Here is a 16,200-nt window from a genome sequence, read left to right on the forward strand (position 1 = left end):
ATAATGCCCCCAAACATGGCCCCTTATAGTATAGACCAACCCCAAATGTACCCCATCAGTAACAGTGCCCCCAAATGAGGCCCATTATAGAAATAAATACCCCCAAACATGGCCCCTCAGTAACAATGGCCCCTTATTGTAAAGACCACCCCCAAATGCACCCCATCAGTAACAGTGCCCCCAAGCATGGCCCCTTATAGTAAAAGACCACCCCCAAACGCACCCCATCAGTAACAGTGCCCCTAAACATGGCCCCTTATAGTAAGAAATTCCCCCAAATGTGCCCCCTTAGTAATAATGCTCCGAAGGTGGTCCCTTACCCTAGTAGGTCCTTTGGCCACCCAGCGTTGCTGTGAGCACAAACTTCATGTCATCGCGCTCAGTAAGGTGACCAGATTTTCCCAGGGTCAAAGCAGGACAGAGGGGTGTGGTCAGGGGCGGGGCTTATCATAACGTATGGCCTCTGTGACGGATCTCAGTGCTGAAGAGTTGGCTGCTTACTTCAAAAAGAAAATAGACGACATCCGTCAGGAAATAACTTCCCAACCCCAGACTAGCCCTGACCCTAGTCTTGTCAGCACTGCATCTAGCTCCTGCTCACTGTCTGTACTCAGACCAGCGACAGAGGAAGAAGTCTCCAAATTGCTCTTCTCTGCTCGCCCCACCACCTGCGCTAGCGACCCTCTCCCCTCACACCTCCTCCGTTCCTTCTCCCCAGTGGTCATCTCCCATCTCACCACTATATTCAACCTCTCTCTGACCTCTGGCATCTTTCCCTCTTCTTTCAAACACGCCATCATATCCCCACTGCTAAAGAAGCCGACTCTGGACGCGACCGATGCTGCCAACTACCGACCCATCTCAAACCTTCCCTTCATCTCCAGACTACTAGAATGCCTGGTTTACTCCCGCCTTGTAGGGTATTTATCAGAGAACTCTCTCCTAGACCCCCTGCAGTCTGGCTTCCGACCTCAACACTCGACAGAAACTGCCCTTACAAGGGTATCCAATGACCTACTGACAGCCAAATCGAGGGGCGATTACTCCCTACTGATCCTCCTCGACCTTTCTGCAGCGTTTGACACTGTTGACCACAAACACCTCCTCAGTATGCTACGCTCCATCGGCCTAAAGGACATTGCCCTCTCCTGGTTCTCCTCTTACCTATCTGACCACTCTTTCAGTGTCTCCTTTGCTCGCTCTACCTCCCCTCCTCTTCCCCTTGCTGTTGGGGTCCCCCAGGGCTCAGTCCTCGGCCCCCTTCTCTTCTCTATCTACACAGCCCCTATTGGACAAACCATCAGGAGTTTTGGCCTCCAATACCACCTGTACGCTGATGACACCCAGCTATACACCTCTGCCCGTGACATCTCTGCATCCTTCCTGCAAAACATCACCGACTGTCTGTCCGCTGTCTCTAACACTATGTCCTCTCTCTACCTAAAACTAAACCTCTCTAAAACTGACTTACTGATATTTCTGCCCTCCACTAACCGACCTCATCCTGACATCTCCATCTCAGTGTGTGGCGCCACCATAACTCCTAGACAACACACCCGCTGTCTTGGGGTCATATTTGACTCTGATCTCTCTTTTCCCCCTACATCCAATCTCTGGCCCGAACATGTCAGCTGCACCTCAAGAACATCGCAAGAATCCGCTCTTTTCTCACTGTGGAGACGTTAAAAACGCTTACTATTGCCCTCATCCAATCCCGGCTCGATTATTGCAACTCGTTGCTGGTCGGCCTCCCTGTGCCAGACTCTACCCTCTGCAATCCATCCTGAATGCGGCAGCCAGGCTCATCTTCCTGTCCAGCCGCTACTCTGACGCCTCTGCCCTGTGCCAGTCACTGCACTGGCTGCCCGGTAAATACAGAATTCAATTCAAACTCGCTACCTTCATCCACAAAGCCCTCCACAGTGCAGCGCCCCCCTATATCGCCTCCCTCATCTCAATCCATCAACCAGCCCGGGCTCTCCGCTCTGCTAACGAAACCAGATTGAGCGCCCCTTTCATTCGAACTTCTCATTCCCGCCTCCAAGACTCCTCCAGAGCAGCACCGGTCCTCTGGAACGCACTACCAAAGGCTACCCGAGCAATCCAGGACTCACAGAACTTCAGGCGTGCTCTAAAAACGCACCTCTTCAGGGAGGCATACCGCATTCCCTAAATAAACCCCTCTGTACTCTGCCTGATAACATGCTCTCTGCCCTACTGACTGCAATCCCTGCTAGCCATCATAAACCGCTCCTGCAGTCACGCCGTTTCTGCCGTCACACGGCTAAACGTCTGACCATTGTCTATGTGTATAGCATCCCTCACTCTCCACCTCCCCATACCGTGCACATCTCCAGCCCCTTTACCTTCTGTATCAGCCCACCATTCGTAGAATGTAAGCTCGTTGGAGCAGGACCCGCACCCCTATTGTTTCCAACTACTGATTACTATATGTAACCGTGGTTCTGTAATGTTTGTACTTTTGTCTTTCTGTATCCCCCTGTCTATGTAAGCGCTGCGGAATATGTTGGCGCTATACAAATAAAGATTATTATTATTATCTCAGTTATTATAAAAAGTGCAGGACTAGTTTTAAAAAAAAGACAGGTAGCTAATTCCGCAACATTTTAGCATCCAAAAAAACAGTCAAAATCTGTACCATTTGTGTGGATGTTTACTGGAAATCAGCTGCGTATCCGCAGCTGATTGCATACTATGTAGCGCTCCCCCTCTTCCAGCTATCAGCGCTCTCCAGCGGCCTGTAGCGGCCTCACCTGACCATCAGCAGTCGCACCTAACCAGGCTGCTGGGAATCAGAAGCTGGGAAGCACTTAATGCGGAAAGCCCTCGGAGGTGGTGTGGGTGACCGCCACTATGTATTTACAGCTGATTTCTAGTCAAAATCTGCACCAATGGTACTGATTTTGACTGTTCATTTAGATGCAAAATGTGCTGTGGAAATGTCTGCTGCGGACATTCTGCAGCATTTCTGGCACATGTAAACATAAGTCAGCTTGAGGTACGCTGCCACATGCAGAGTTACCTCACTAGTAATAGTGTCCCCCTATACCAGCCCCAGCAATAATAGTGACCCCAGTAATATTAGCTCTCCCCTATACCAGCGCCAGCAATAATAGTGACCACCCCGCAGTGACCCCACTAGTATTATCGCTCACCTATAGCAGCCCCAGCAATAATAGTAAACCCCCCACAGAAGCCCCAGCAATAATAATAGTACCCTCCCACAGTATCCCCAGCAATAATAATAGCCCCCCCCCACACACACACAGTATCCTCAGCAATAATAATAGCCCCCATACAGTATCCCCAGCAATAATAATAGTGACCCCCCCCACAGTATCCCCAGCAATAATAGCCCCCCTCACAGTATCCCCAGCAATAATAGTAATCCCCCCACAGAAGCCCCAGCAATAATAATAGTGACTCCCCACAGTATCCCTAGCAATAATAGCCCCCCCCCACACACAGTATCCCCAGCAATAATAGTGATCCTCCCACAGAAGTCCCAGCAATAATAATAATGACCCCCCACAGTATCCCCAGCAATAATAGTAGCCCCCCCTCACAGTATCCCCAGCAATAATAGTAATCCCCCCAGAAGCCCCAGCAATAATAATAGTGACCCCCCACAGTATCCCTAGCAATAATAATAGCCCCGCCACACACACACACAGTATCCCCAGCAATAGTAGTGATACTCCCACAGAAGTCCCAGCAATAATAATAATGACCCCATCCCCCACAGTATCCCCAGTAATAAGTGACCCACCACAGTATCCCCAGCAATAATAATAGTGACCCCACCACAGTATCCCCAGCAATAATAATAGTGACCCTCTCCCCTACAGTATCCCCAGCAATAAGTGACCCCCACACAGTATCCCCAGCAATAATAATAGGCCCCTCCCCAAGGTATCCCAAGCAATAATAATAGTAACCACCCACAGTATCCCCAGCAATAATAGTAATCCCCCCAGAAGCCCCAGCAATAATAATAGTGACCCCCCACAGTATCCCTAGCAATAATAATAGCCCCGCCACACACACACACAGTATCCCCAGCAATAGTAGTGATACTCCCACAGAAGTCCCAGCAATAATAATAATGACCCCATCCCCCACAGTATCCCCAGTAATAAGTGACCCACCACAGTATCCCCAGCAATAATAATAGTGACCCCACCACAGTATCCCCAGAAATAATAATAGTGACCCCGCCACAGTATCCCCAGCAATAATAATAGTGACCCTCTCCCCTACAGTATCCCCAGCAATAAGTGACCCCCACACAGTATCCCCAGCAATAATAATAGGCCCCTCCCCAAGGTATCCCAAGCAATAATAATAGTAACCACCCACATTATCCCCAGCAATAATAGTGACCCCTCCTCCACAGAAGACCTAGTAATAATAGTGAACCCCCCACACAGAAGCCCCAGCAATAATAGTGACCCCCCCTTCCACAGAAGCCCCAGCAATGATAGTGCTCCCCTATACCAGCCCAGTGACCCCCATAGAGACCTATATACTTACCCTCCTCCTGGTTTTCACAGCGCCGACAATCCTCTCAGCACTGCTGCCGGTGGGCGGCAGCAGGGGCGTAAGTAAAGGCTCAGGGGCCCTGATGCAAAAGGTGGGCTCCCCACCCCACCCCCCACTATCTGTATCTGTAACCGTACCCATACCTAAACCATGCTGCACAGAGACAACTTGAAGCTTCTGGGCCCCAATGCAAAACCTGTAACAGGGCCCAACTATAATGCTTTACTCATAGTACTGGGCTCCCTATATGGAGAAGAGAGGTCTTATGGGCCCCCTAAGGCTCCTGGGCCCGAGTGCAACCGCATCCCCTGCACCCTCTATAGTTACGCCCCTGGGCGGAAGTATGTGTGCAGCAGTGCCTCCTCCCCTCTGCTCGTCTCCTTTCTAGCGGAACCAAAAAGGAGAGCTGAGGCAAAGAGGATCCTGGATGCACACACTGATATCAGTGTGCATCCAGTCCACAATGCTACACAGTGATTACCAGGCAGGAAGCTGAAGCACCTCGCCCGGTAATCACTTTAATGGTGACCAGACGTCAGAACCCGGGACAAAAGCGGGACAAATGTCCTGAAAGCGGGATAAATACCTGTCCTGCTGGGGCCTGGGTGGAAGGCGGGACACAGGGTCTCAAAGTGGGACTGTCCTGCCTAAATCGGGATGTCTGGTCACCCAACCCGACTCCTCTGGGTCTCTGGCGCTCAGACGAACATGGGGCAGGCTGTTATGCAGCAGGGTTAAGGGTAGTTTCACATGGGCGATCGCAATATCGCTGCAAGAAAATCGCAGCAATATTGCAATTTTCCTCATGAGATATCTGAGCATCAGCGCTGCTTTTTTTCGCAAAACCATTGCTGCCACTTACAATTTGGACTTTCTAATGTTAAAACCACATCGCACCGCAAGGAAACATGGGTGATAAAAAAAAAAAGGATAGGATATGCCAGGATTTTTTTTTATGCAAAATTGCATGAGTAAACACACTGCAAATATGAACGAAACATTTAAAAAGCAAGGGTTTCATAATTCTATGTTTTCATGGGTTCTCGCATCACGCAAAAATCGTGCAATTTTATCGCCTGTGTGAAACCGGCCTTAGGTGGATGAGTGCAGCTGCAGTGAGATGAAGTTCGGCCTGTTAGCAATCCTGGGTGAGCAGAAGAGGACACAAACCCAACATATTAATGTGGTGAGGGTGCTCTGTGGGCACCCCTGGCTTATGGGCTGGGTCACAATTACGACCCCTATGATTCCTACAGCTACGCCAGTGCCTTCAGTACTAAAAAACACCAGTGATTGTCTGTCTGCTCTCTCTAACATGATGTTCTCTCCCTGAAACCGAATCTTTCGAAAACTAAACTGATTGTGCTGCCGCCATCTACAAAGTGACCTAAACCTGATCTCCATCTCAGAGTGTGGTGCTACCATAACTCTGAGGCAACATGCCCGCTGCTCTGGGGCCATAGTTGACTCCCATCTTTCCTTCACTCTGTGTACTCACCTGCACCTCCAACATCTCCAGAATCCATCCTTTTGTCAATGTGGTCCCGCCCCTCACACTATGCCTCTCCCCCTTTCCCTCAAAAGTTCAGAGAAAAGGTTACATTTCCAAATTTTTGCACAAAATAGATTATACGAGCCTCATGTGGCGGAGAGTGTTAAGGCAGCAGAATGCAGTCCTAAGCTCTTGCTCACGACCTGAAGGTTGTACAGGTCAAACCCCACATTGTTCAGGTAGCTGGCTCAAAGTTGACTCAGCCTTCCATCCTTCTGAGGTAGGTAAAATGAGGACCCAGCTTGTTGGTAGTTTAATTACCCAAAAGCGCTGCGGAGTAAGTTGGCACTATACAAATAGCAAGTCCCCTCAGTATGCCATATTAGCAAATTTATGTGTCAGTTTTTTAGAGATAGATAAATCAGGCAGACTTTGAGAGCGGGCGCATCGTTGGAATGAGAGAAGAAGGATGCTCGTTTTGACGAATTGCTCGTCATCTAAGCCAGTGTTTCTCAACTCCAGTCCTCAGGGACCCCCAACAGGTCATGTTTTCAGGATATCCTCTAGTAAGAACACCTGTGGGAATGCTGATAATAATTACATCACCTGTGTGATACTGAGAAAATCCAGAAAACAGGACTTGTTGGGGGTCCCTGAGGACTGGAGTTGGGAAACACTGATCTAGGCCGTTCTGACCAAGCTGTTAGGAGGTGGCAGCAGTGGTTACGTGAGGGCATGCACAGAAGGGGAACAAGCTTCAGATGGCCCAGACAGACCACCAGTAGAGAGGATCATTTAATCAACAGATGAGCAGATCCAATGGATTTGTTATCCGCCATCCAGACACAGGTGGCACCTTCATTACAGAACCCTGCCTCTGCCTGGGCCCTTTCCAGGCTCTTAGCAGAAAGAAATTTGGTATCACAGCACCGATTACATGTCCTGCCATCAGCATTCCAACACCGTCACCTTTGTTTGCAGTAGTGTCGTTAACGAGGAACCTGGCCTGCTACTGATTTGAACTGGATTGTCCTTAGCGATGATTGCAGATTCTGTTTGGGGGCCAACGACGGTCATGTTGGTGTTTGGGTGAGCACCTCAATCCTTCCTCTGCTGTGGAGCGGCACACTGCCCCCTGCTGATGTGATGATCTGGCGGTCATTGCATACGACAGTCAGTCACCCCTAGTAGTGGTACGAGAGACAATGACAGCTCAGTGGTATGTTTAGGACATCCTGCAGCCACATGTGTTCCTCTCATGGCGGCTTCCAAGAGGCAGCAGGATAATGCTCGGCCGCACACACAAGGGGGGGAGGGTCACAGGAGCCCCCCACAACATTGTCACACTTCTGTCAGCAGATTTATCACTGAGTGAGGTTTTAGCAGCCTACAAGTGTTCAGGTTCTAGAACCTAAATTGCATCATCTGTACTAGAGCCTCTTGTGAATTGTACGGTTTTTCCCAATAAACGTATCCTTTCACTCTGATATTGTAATCACATAAATACCGTATATCATTACATTCACATATATAAAGCTTTGTTCGAGTCCAACAGCTCCTCCTTCGTGCATTAGTTTTTATTAAGGAGTATAGATTGTAAGCTCTTGTGAGTAGGGCCCTCCTCTTTTTTAAATTGTGTATTAGGCCTCATGTCCACGGCACACGCGGAATCCAGCACCTCCCGCGGCCAATGAGCCCTGCTTACCTGCATTTCCCCAGCATCGGTGTACACATGGATTCCTCCACTTCTGGGTTAGCTGTACTGCGCATGGTCCTCACAGCTCACCATCGGACATGCGCAGTCCAGGTTTTTTTTTAAATCTCATGCTTTCCCGCGGATCCGCTGCACATCCGCAGTGTCAGCTGCAGGCTGGCCCTGGATCGGACGGCTTCAATGGAAGCTGTCCGTGCGGAAACTGCACAAAAATGGAGCATGTTGCGATTTGTTTTCCAGACCAAATCGAATCCGCATGTTTTTAATCCATTCACGGACGCCCATGCATCTTTATGGGCGGCTTGATTTGTGGGTGCCATGCACGGATTCCGCAAATCAAATTTGCCCATGGACATTGGGCCTAAGACTGGTTTCACACAACAGGGTTTGAATTGTGGAATGCGCGATCGTCACCAGTGCAGACGATCCGCCGTATTCCGCATTCATTAAAAAAATAGAACATTCACATGTCCGCTGTTAGGGGTCTTAAACAGACTTCAGCTGATGCTGTCTGCTTCCCATATAGTCTGTTCTTAGAGCCCTCTTATCCCTTCCCTGACTCTATTTTTCCTCTTTTACAAAAGAAGATTAGCCCAGGAGTTACTATTTAAAGTTAGTCCTGTTCTACCTAGGCTTCTCGCAACCCAAAAGTTGTACCTGTATAGAGGTCAGTAGGGGGATTCCAGGGCTCACTACTGCCTCTTTCGACGCTTTCTGCAAACCTGTTCCAATGCTAAGGGTCTAATGCTATACCCTGCCTGCTCTAACAATTTAGTACATATACTTTATAGGCTTGCCTACAAATGTCCTTCCCTTCCCCTTCTCTCATGGACTTACCTCTTGATTTACCACTATCACACAGTATTGAGGATGCACACAGTTTCCTCGGCTAAATCTGGCGGTCACACAGACCTTTTAGTCCCTTCTGCCAAGTCCGCGACTGGCAGGACACTTATTTGCACTATGGGCTTGTTCCCTGTTTTTACCTCACTCACACAGTATAAGGATGCCCACAGCTTCCTTCGGGTAAATCAGGCTAATCCCTTCTGCCAGGTCCGCGACTGGCAGGAATTCTATTTGCAATCTCTTTCCTTCTTACAGGCATAAGGGGGAAACCACGGCTCACCTCTATACGCGGCTTTAGTAATCTTGCAACAAATTACAGCTAACATTAGGAGTCCGGCAGTTAAAGCAAGAATAAAAGCAATCATTTCTACAGCACACAGCAGACAGCATGGCAATCTACACATATGGGTTCTTCCGTCTATTACAGTTACTAAGAAGACCAAAAATAACAGGCAGAAGCATCCTATAAACATGCAGCGACTAACCTCCTGTCAACACGGGACTGAAGTCAGGGGAGCCCAGAGCTGGAGTGGCAAGTCAAGGGCTTACCGTACACCGGTGTTTTGTAGATCTGGGGTCCCGTGGCCTCTGGTCCGGCTGGTCGGCAGGCAGGGTCGTCAGGTATCGGCTGCAGGTAAGGATTTAGCTTCTGCCCCACGTTCGGGCAGCCAAGTAATGTTAGGGGTCTTTAAACAGACCGTTTAGCTGATGCTGTCTGCTTCCCAATCAGTTTGGACATGCGAGTATACTCAGAGGAATTCAATGAACACCACACCGTATGTGTTAACCAAAGAAAAGCCTAGTTTATTTAGCGAAGCACAGAGGATATATAGAAGCTTGCTTACGTAGGATATGATAAGCAGGATATGATATGATAGGTAACATTTCAGCATTTGTAACATCCAGCATATGGCCAAGGTCAGTAAAATACATGAGAAAAAGAACAACTCATTATTAATGTATCTTCTAGCAAGTTACAAAGGTATGCATTTACGTAGTTGCGGCTAAGCTTATCAAAAGGAACAAAACCTTGAAACTTTTCCCAGGAGAAGACAAAGATTACAAACACATAATTATTCTGTGAAATACACTTATTTTTCTCTTATTTATTCATTGCAAAGGGAAACTAGAATTAACCCCTCACACCGCTCACATGAGCAAACAGCAATTCCAATTTCTACTCGTGGAAATAAAAATCGCAGCATATTCTATTTTCCTGCAGATCCTACACGGATGGCTTCCACTGAAGTCAATGGAAGCCATCCAGCCTGTTGGCCATCCGCGATTGACATTGCGGATAGGTCGCGGATACCTGCGTCATCACCTAGCGGCGGTGTGGGAAATAAAAAGATTTTTAAAAAATAATCTGTACCGTGCATGACCGATGGCGAGCCACCGCGGCCATATGCAATACAGGAATTCCTAAGGTACATGCAGTCACTCCTGCATGCGGAATCCGACCTGTGTGAGGCGGGACTTAGTTTAATACTATACGTAATATCAGATTTTGTCTGTATATGTACCTCCAATTTCTTAAGTGCTACAGAATATGTTGGCGCTTAATAAATAAAATTACTAATATGTTTTAATTACATCATTTTGCGGTACATATAAATTATGGACTTGACAGAGTGAATTACAATTTTAAAAATACCATGTTTTTCTGACTGTAAGGCCCCCTTCACACGGGCGTATTTGTGCACGCAATACGCAGAGAATACAACCCATTGATTTTAATGGGTTCATTCACATGAGCATATTTTACTTGCACATTTCAGTAGTGCAAGAAAAACAACAAATTGCAGCCCCGAATCTTTTCGCCCGAGTATGGAAGTACTCGAAAATCGCGGCGCTCGGGTGAAAAAGGGGTGTGGCCGAGTACGCTCGCTCATCTCTAGTCCTGAGGCATCCTATTAGATATACTCATCCTTCATCAATATAAAACCAATCCATTTCTCTAATGTTCCACTTTATTAATGGACTGTACCACCAACAACAGAATAGTGTAAATAAACCATCTGATCAAGCTGTGGCATTCATCTGGTAGAATGAACAATGCACAACCCAATAAAAAAAAATCCCCCTTCCCCCGTACTTATTTATCAATAGTACTTTGTGTTTCCACCCACTGTTGTCTTTCGGGGGGGGGGGGGGGGGTCATCCCTACTCGGTTGTTTGGAGTCTTTAGTCGCTGATTCTTATCCAATCTTTTGAGAACCAATCTTTTGAAATGTAAAATGCGGCGTGCAGCGGCTCAGTGAAGGTGGTAGTGAATGTGTGCAGATGCCTGACTGGTTCACCAAGATCAAAAAAGGACATCTGCCCTGCCTCGTAGTCCACCCAGATCCTTAGCTTCTTGGAGGAGACCTTACATGGTAAGAAGGTCTCTTCATCATTATGCATCACAGAATCTTGGTTACCAATTAAGCGGCATACACACCAGGAAACGTTGTTATTTCCAATGTAAGAGCGATCCCCATTGCGCTCTATGCTGGAGTAACACATCCCTATCCTCCAATGTCCATGATCACCGACCTCCACGTCCCAGTAATGGCGCCCTGAAGACATGCCCCCCAAGCTTATAACTTGTCTGTTCTGGAACCTCCCCGGGGTATCGGGTCTTTTCTGATTCCTTCCCGACCAGGATGCAAATTTCAGACGGCGCGACACGTGGATGTTATTAGCGGCCGTATTCACATCCAGAAGGATCTTCATAGGAGCATGCATGGAGAACCACTTGCTTATCCCAACCAATATTTCTAATAATTTGGGGTATAAGGTTGCTGAGATAAAGTCTTGATCAGGAGGTCCTCCATCATAGATCTGCTCTTCATCTCTCGCACTGCCCATGGTATCACAGAAGTTATCATTGTCTGTCTCTTGCTCTTGTAGGACAGTTAATGCATCGGTCATGTCACACAGGTCCTCAGTGTGACGGATCTTTCTGGACAGCTCTTCTTTCTGCATTTCCAGTAGCAGGATCTGATCCGACACTGGGAGGGATGCTAGGTCTCTCTTCCCAGAAATGTCCTTCACAATTTTCATTTCCAAGTTGGCCCCCTGTTTCTTAATGTCGCTGAACAGAGTGGTGACCCTTTTGATGACCGCAGAAGCTTTATGATGCATTGCGTTCCTACGTTGCTTCAGATGCTGGATCTTTTTCTTTGCCTCGTCGTTCTTGGAGTTTAGTTTCTCTAGAACCTTTTTGAGGTTTTCCTTCTTCTTCTCTGAAGCTTCTACCAGCGGCTTGAATTGGTGCCCAAGGTGTTCTTCTGCTAGCATGCAGGTGGAGCAGATGCAGGTGGCATCCTCGATGCAGTAATACTGTAGCACCTCTCTGTGGATAGGACAGGCTCGTATCCCCACCGACGTGCTGAGTTCAGATAGGGCATGTTCCGGAGACTTGCTGTGGACCATCAGGTGGTCGTCGCAGAGAGAGGCCTCGCACATCCCGCAATGCTTGACAGCAGGTACAGGAGACAGGATACAGTAGGTACAGAAGATTTGGAGCCTTGCCTTGATATTGGGGGACGACTGGAAACGCTCCGTTATGTTGCGCAGAGCAATGTTCTTCTGGAACAACGGTCTGTTACTGAACTTCTTTCTGCAGTTGGGGCAGGTGTAACTATTACCCCCTTCCTGGGCATTTAGCGCAGAATCAATGCATCCCCGGCAGAAGCTGTGTCCACACCTCAGGGTGACGGGATCTGTATAGATGTTCAGACAGATGGGGCAGCTCAGCTCTTCCTTTAGCTCACAGGTAGCCATGCCTATGCAAAAGGTTCCAAACCCTTTCAGGAAAGCTCTGCTGGGCACTCACACCGCATGCTCCAAGACTGCATGCAGCAGCTTAGTTCTTCCTCCTTGGAGTTAATTACTTCCAGCTACTTCTCAGCCAATCAGCACCAAGTGAGACTAGCAAACCACAGAGTAGCTTCTATTGCTGGTGAAAGGCTTGAGCTAGGGGCTGTGAGTAGACAAACAGAGTCATGTGATAGGATGTGTCACAGTCTGAGATGCAGATTTGGTATTTCAGCCACAGTTCAGAATCGCTGAGATACTTCATGCACAAAGGCCGAGTTTACATTGGTCAAGTAGGCAGGATAGTTACAGAAGCATGACCACGTGACCAGTGTAGCAACAGTGGAGGAGAGGACAGTAAACAGGCGAGTGGTAGAGCAGAGAGCACGGGTACTCGCCCACTCGCCTCTCTCCCTGTGTAAGCAGACAGCACAGTGCAGAGATGACTAGAATAGCAGTAGAAAGAAGGATTGATTTTTTTTTCTGGGCCCAGTCCTTTAGAGCCAGATAATTGACTAATATAAATACAAGCACGGAAATGTGCTTTACACGCGCATTTGTTGGTTTTTGCGCACGTTTGTGTATTTTACTGTATCCTTGCAAGCCAATAAAGCAGACAGGCATGCTCCCACTGACAGCTGTGGCAGGGGAGCGCGATGTACTCCCTATGCTTTCAATTGGGCCAGCGCTGCAGGCGTCGGCCGCATTGAAAACAATGGGCGATAGCACAGATTTTTCTTAGCGCTGCAAATGTGCAGTCAAGGCATTGCAAAGGAGAAGGAAACCATTGAAAATCACTGGTTTCATTTTCATGCGCTTTCACCCGCATCGCCAGTATGAAGCCGGCCTGAATTGACCTTAAAGGGGTTGTCTCGCGGCAGCAAGTGGGGTTATACACTTCTGTATGGCCATATTAATGCACTTTGTAATGTACATCGTGCATTAAATATGAGCCATACAGAAGTTATTCACTTACCTGCTCCGTTGTTGGCGTCCCCGTCTCCATGGCGCCGACTAATTCTGATGTCTTCTGGCGTTTTTAGACGCGCTTGCGCTGTGCGGTCTTCTGCCTGGTGAATGGGGCCGCTCATGCCGGAGAGCTGGTCACCGCGTCGTCATCGTAGCTCCGCCCCGTCACGTGTGCCGATTCCAGCCAATCAGGAAGCTGGAATCGGCAATGGACCGCACAGAGCCCATGGGAAAGGACCGGCGGCCATCATAGGGAGAAGATTTTTAAAACTTCATTTTTCTTCAGATCGGTGAGTAGCAAGCGGTTTAAAAACCGCTTTAAATTGCTATTTTATGCCAGGGGGGTGACGGGGGGAATGGGGTAGTGTAAAATTTTGATGTTTGCCGCGAGACAACCCCTTTAAGAGATCCTCAGCTGTAAAACTGCAAGGGAACTACAGGTTCCACACTGCCTGCAATCATCATCAGCAATAGCTAGTATGAAGCCAGATTGGATCTCTACAACTAGAGATGAGCGAACGTGTTCGGCTCCGCCCCTTTTCGCCCGAACACCGAACTTTGCGAGCAATTCCGTGCTCGGGCGAAAAAAGTTCGGTAGTTGCCGTGGCAGCGCGGGGGGGGGGTGCGGCGGGGAGTGGGGGGGGAGAGGGAGAGAGAGAGGGCTCCCCCCTGTTCCCCGCTGCTGCCGCCCGCGCCGCCGCGCCTCTCCCCGCCCCCCGGCGCCCCCCGAAGCTTTACGCGCGGACACTGAAGTCCTCGGCAAAGCCGGTGTCCGGGTGCGGAAGTGTTCGTTAAGAACACGTTCGCTCATCTCTATCTACAACCACTGCACATTGCAAGTCTTATTCTCCTCCATGATCATTGGTCTGTTTGACAAAATCGTTAAGGGTGCGTTCACACATTGCAGAAATGCTGACGTTACGCTGCAGAATTTCCTCAGCCGAAGCACAGCATCTCCGTAGGTTACAGTTAGGCTAATTTCACATGTGTGAGTTCGATATTGGGCTGTGTAACTCCAACGTGCGATGTCCCCACAGATACGGGGCATTTTTGTGTTAAAACCATCTTGCATCACTTCGGGGAAGTATCGATCCTCCGCGGAGGGCTTCCCATCATTTTCAATGGGTAAACATGGCACTCGCATGCTGTGCCGGCCCCCTTGAAAACTGCCTCACATCACTTCGGGGAAGTAGCGATCGCTGAGTTTCTCCCATTGTTTTCAATAGGGAAACCTCGCATTACATTGCACAACGTGCACCCAGCATGCGGTGTGATGCTGCCGCCGGCCCCATTAAAAACAATGAGCGATGCAAGGGCACACCCAAAGATAGGATGTGCCGCGATGTGTGTGTGTGTGTGTGTGTGGGGGGGGGGGGGGGGGGGGCGCTCATGTGTATGACCCCATTTAAAAGATTGAGGTTCATATGCGTGCATCTGGCAACACACAAATCTTGCACGATTTTCTCGTCCGTGTGAAAACGGCTTTATAGTAGTTATAGCAGAAAATCCACAACTTTTTTTCTCAACATGTGAACAGAATTTGCTTGAATCCCCAGTAAATTGTTCCGCTGCAGAAAATGCGCAGGGTTTCCACAATTTGTGAACACACCTTAAAGGGGTTTTCAAAGAGCTTTCATTTTTATATAAAATCCAGCTCCCCTGCCATAGAACAAGAAACAGACATATCCTCACCTCTCTGCGCTCCCCACTATGTCCCGTGCCGCTGCTTCGGGTCTCCCCTCTGATGTCACTCTGCTGCAGTTCTGTCGGTTTACGGGACGTCACAGGTGCTGCAGCCAACAGCAGCGCAACAATCGATCGCTAGGCTCGGTCACTGGCTGCAGTAGCCTGTGACGTTCTGCAAACTGCCATGATTGCAGTCTGTAAGGGATCTTTCACAGGTGCGACTAAAGACGCTGCTATTTACTCCACAGCCCACGTCGTGTACATGCAAATCTTGGTGCAGAATTTCCAGCGTCTTCAGGTGCATCTTGTAGAATTATTCAGCAAGTGTGAAACGTCCCTAAGCGAGTTAGGGCTGAGCAGCGGTGCATGAGATTGGGTTTTTACATTAAAATAGTTTTCCAAGATCTTTTTTATATAAAAAAAATATCTCGGCAACTCTTTGTGTGACTAGCACAATACATGGACAGCACACAGCCCAAAAGTACAGGGATGTAGCCACAACTTGTTAAGCTTATCCGAGACCTAGATAAGAGGAGAAACATGAGGCTAGAATATTACAAGACCTCACACAACAGGATGTCCTAGTGCTTATACCTTGGGGTACACATGAAGAGGAAGGCATCATGGGTATTAGTGTATCTTAACGCCACCAGGAAGAACTGGTGGAGTCAAGATTTGACAGAGGGGGTGACGCCCCCTGTAGCTGATTGGCTGCAGAGGTCGATGGGCCGCAGGTCCTGGCGGCCCACTAAAGTAATGCATTAGCGGCAGTGATTTCTGACAGAGATGGAGGGTTAGGATGAGAGCAAAGTGTAACAGTTAGTCTTAAAGATAGAAGATAAGGCCAACTGTTAGACGTACCCCTCACCCTAAGGCTGGGTTCACACAGGGCGGATTTGCCGTGGTTTTGCTGCTGCATATCCGCACTGCGGCAAAACCGCAACGGAAAAACCGCGGCAAATCCGCCCTGTGTGAACCTAGCCTAACCCTCCCTCCCTGGCACAAATTTTCGGACAGTGCTTTGCCTCACACCTGAAAGGTCCCCCATTTCCCTTCCCGCCACAGTATAGGCCCGCGGCTGCTCCCCCTGCGGCCAAAGCAGCCAGGAGCGCTGTGACTGGCATACCCG

General features: G+C 48.7%; 1 protein-coding gene across 1 annotated transcript; it reads right to left on the reverse strand.

Annotated features, from left to right (window-relative positions):
* Window positions 1-9,396: 9,396 nt before the first annotated feature.
* On the reverse strand, window positions 9,397-12,505 carry LOC136587743 (E3 ubiquitin/ISG15 ligase TRIM25-like). The gene has a single exon (XM_066586500.1). The coding sequence runs from the start codon at window positions 12,381-12,383 to the stop codon at window positions 10,800-10,802; it is 1,584 nt and encodes a 527-aa protein (XP_066442597.1). The 5' UTR covers window positions 12,384-12,505; the 3' UTR covers window positions 9,397-10,799.
* Between the last annotated feature and the right edge of the window lie 3,695 nt (window positions 12,506-16,200).

The sequence above is a fragment of the Eleutherodactylus coqui genome, chromosome 13 (genome assembly GCF_035609145.1).
Source record: "Eleutherodactylus coqui strain aEleCoq1 chromosome 13, aEleCoq1.hap1, whole genome shotgun sequence".
Lineage (NCBI taxonomy): Eukaryota > Metazoa > Chordata > Amphibia > Anura > Eleutherodactylidae > Eleutherodactylus > Eleutherodactylus coqui.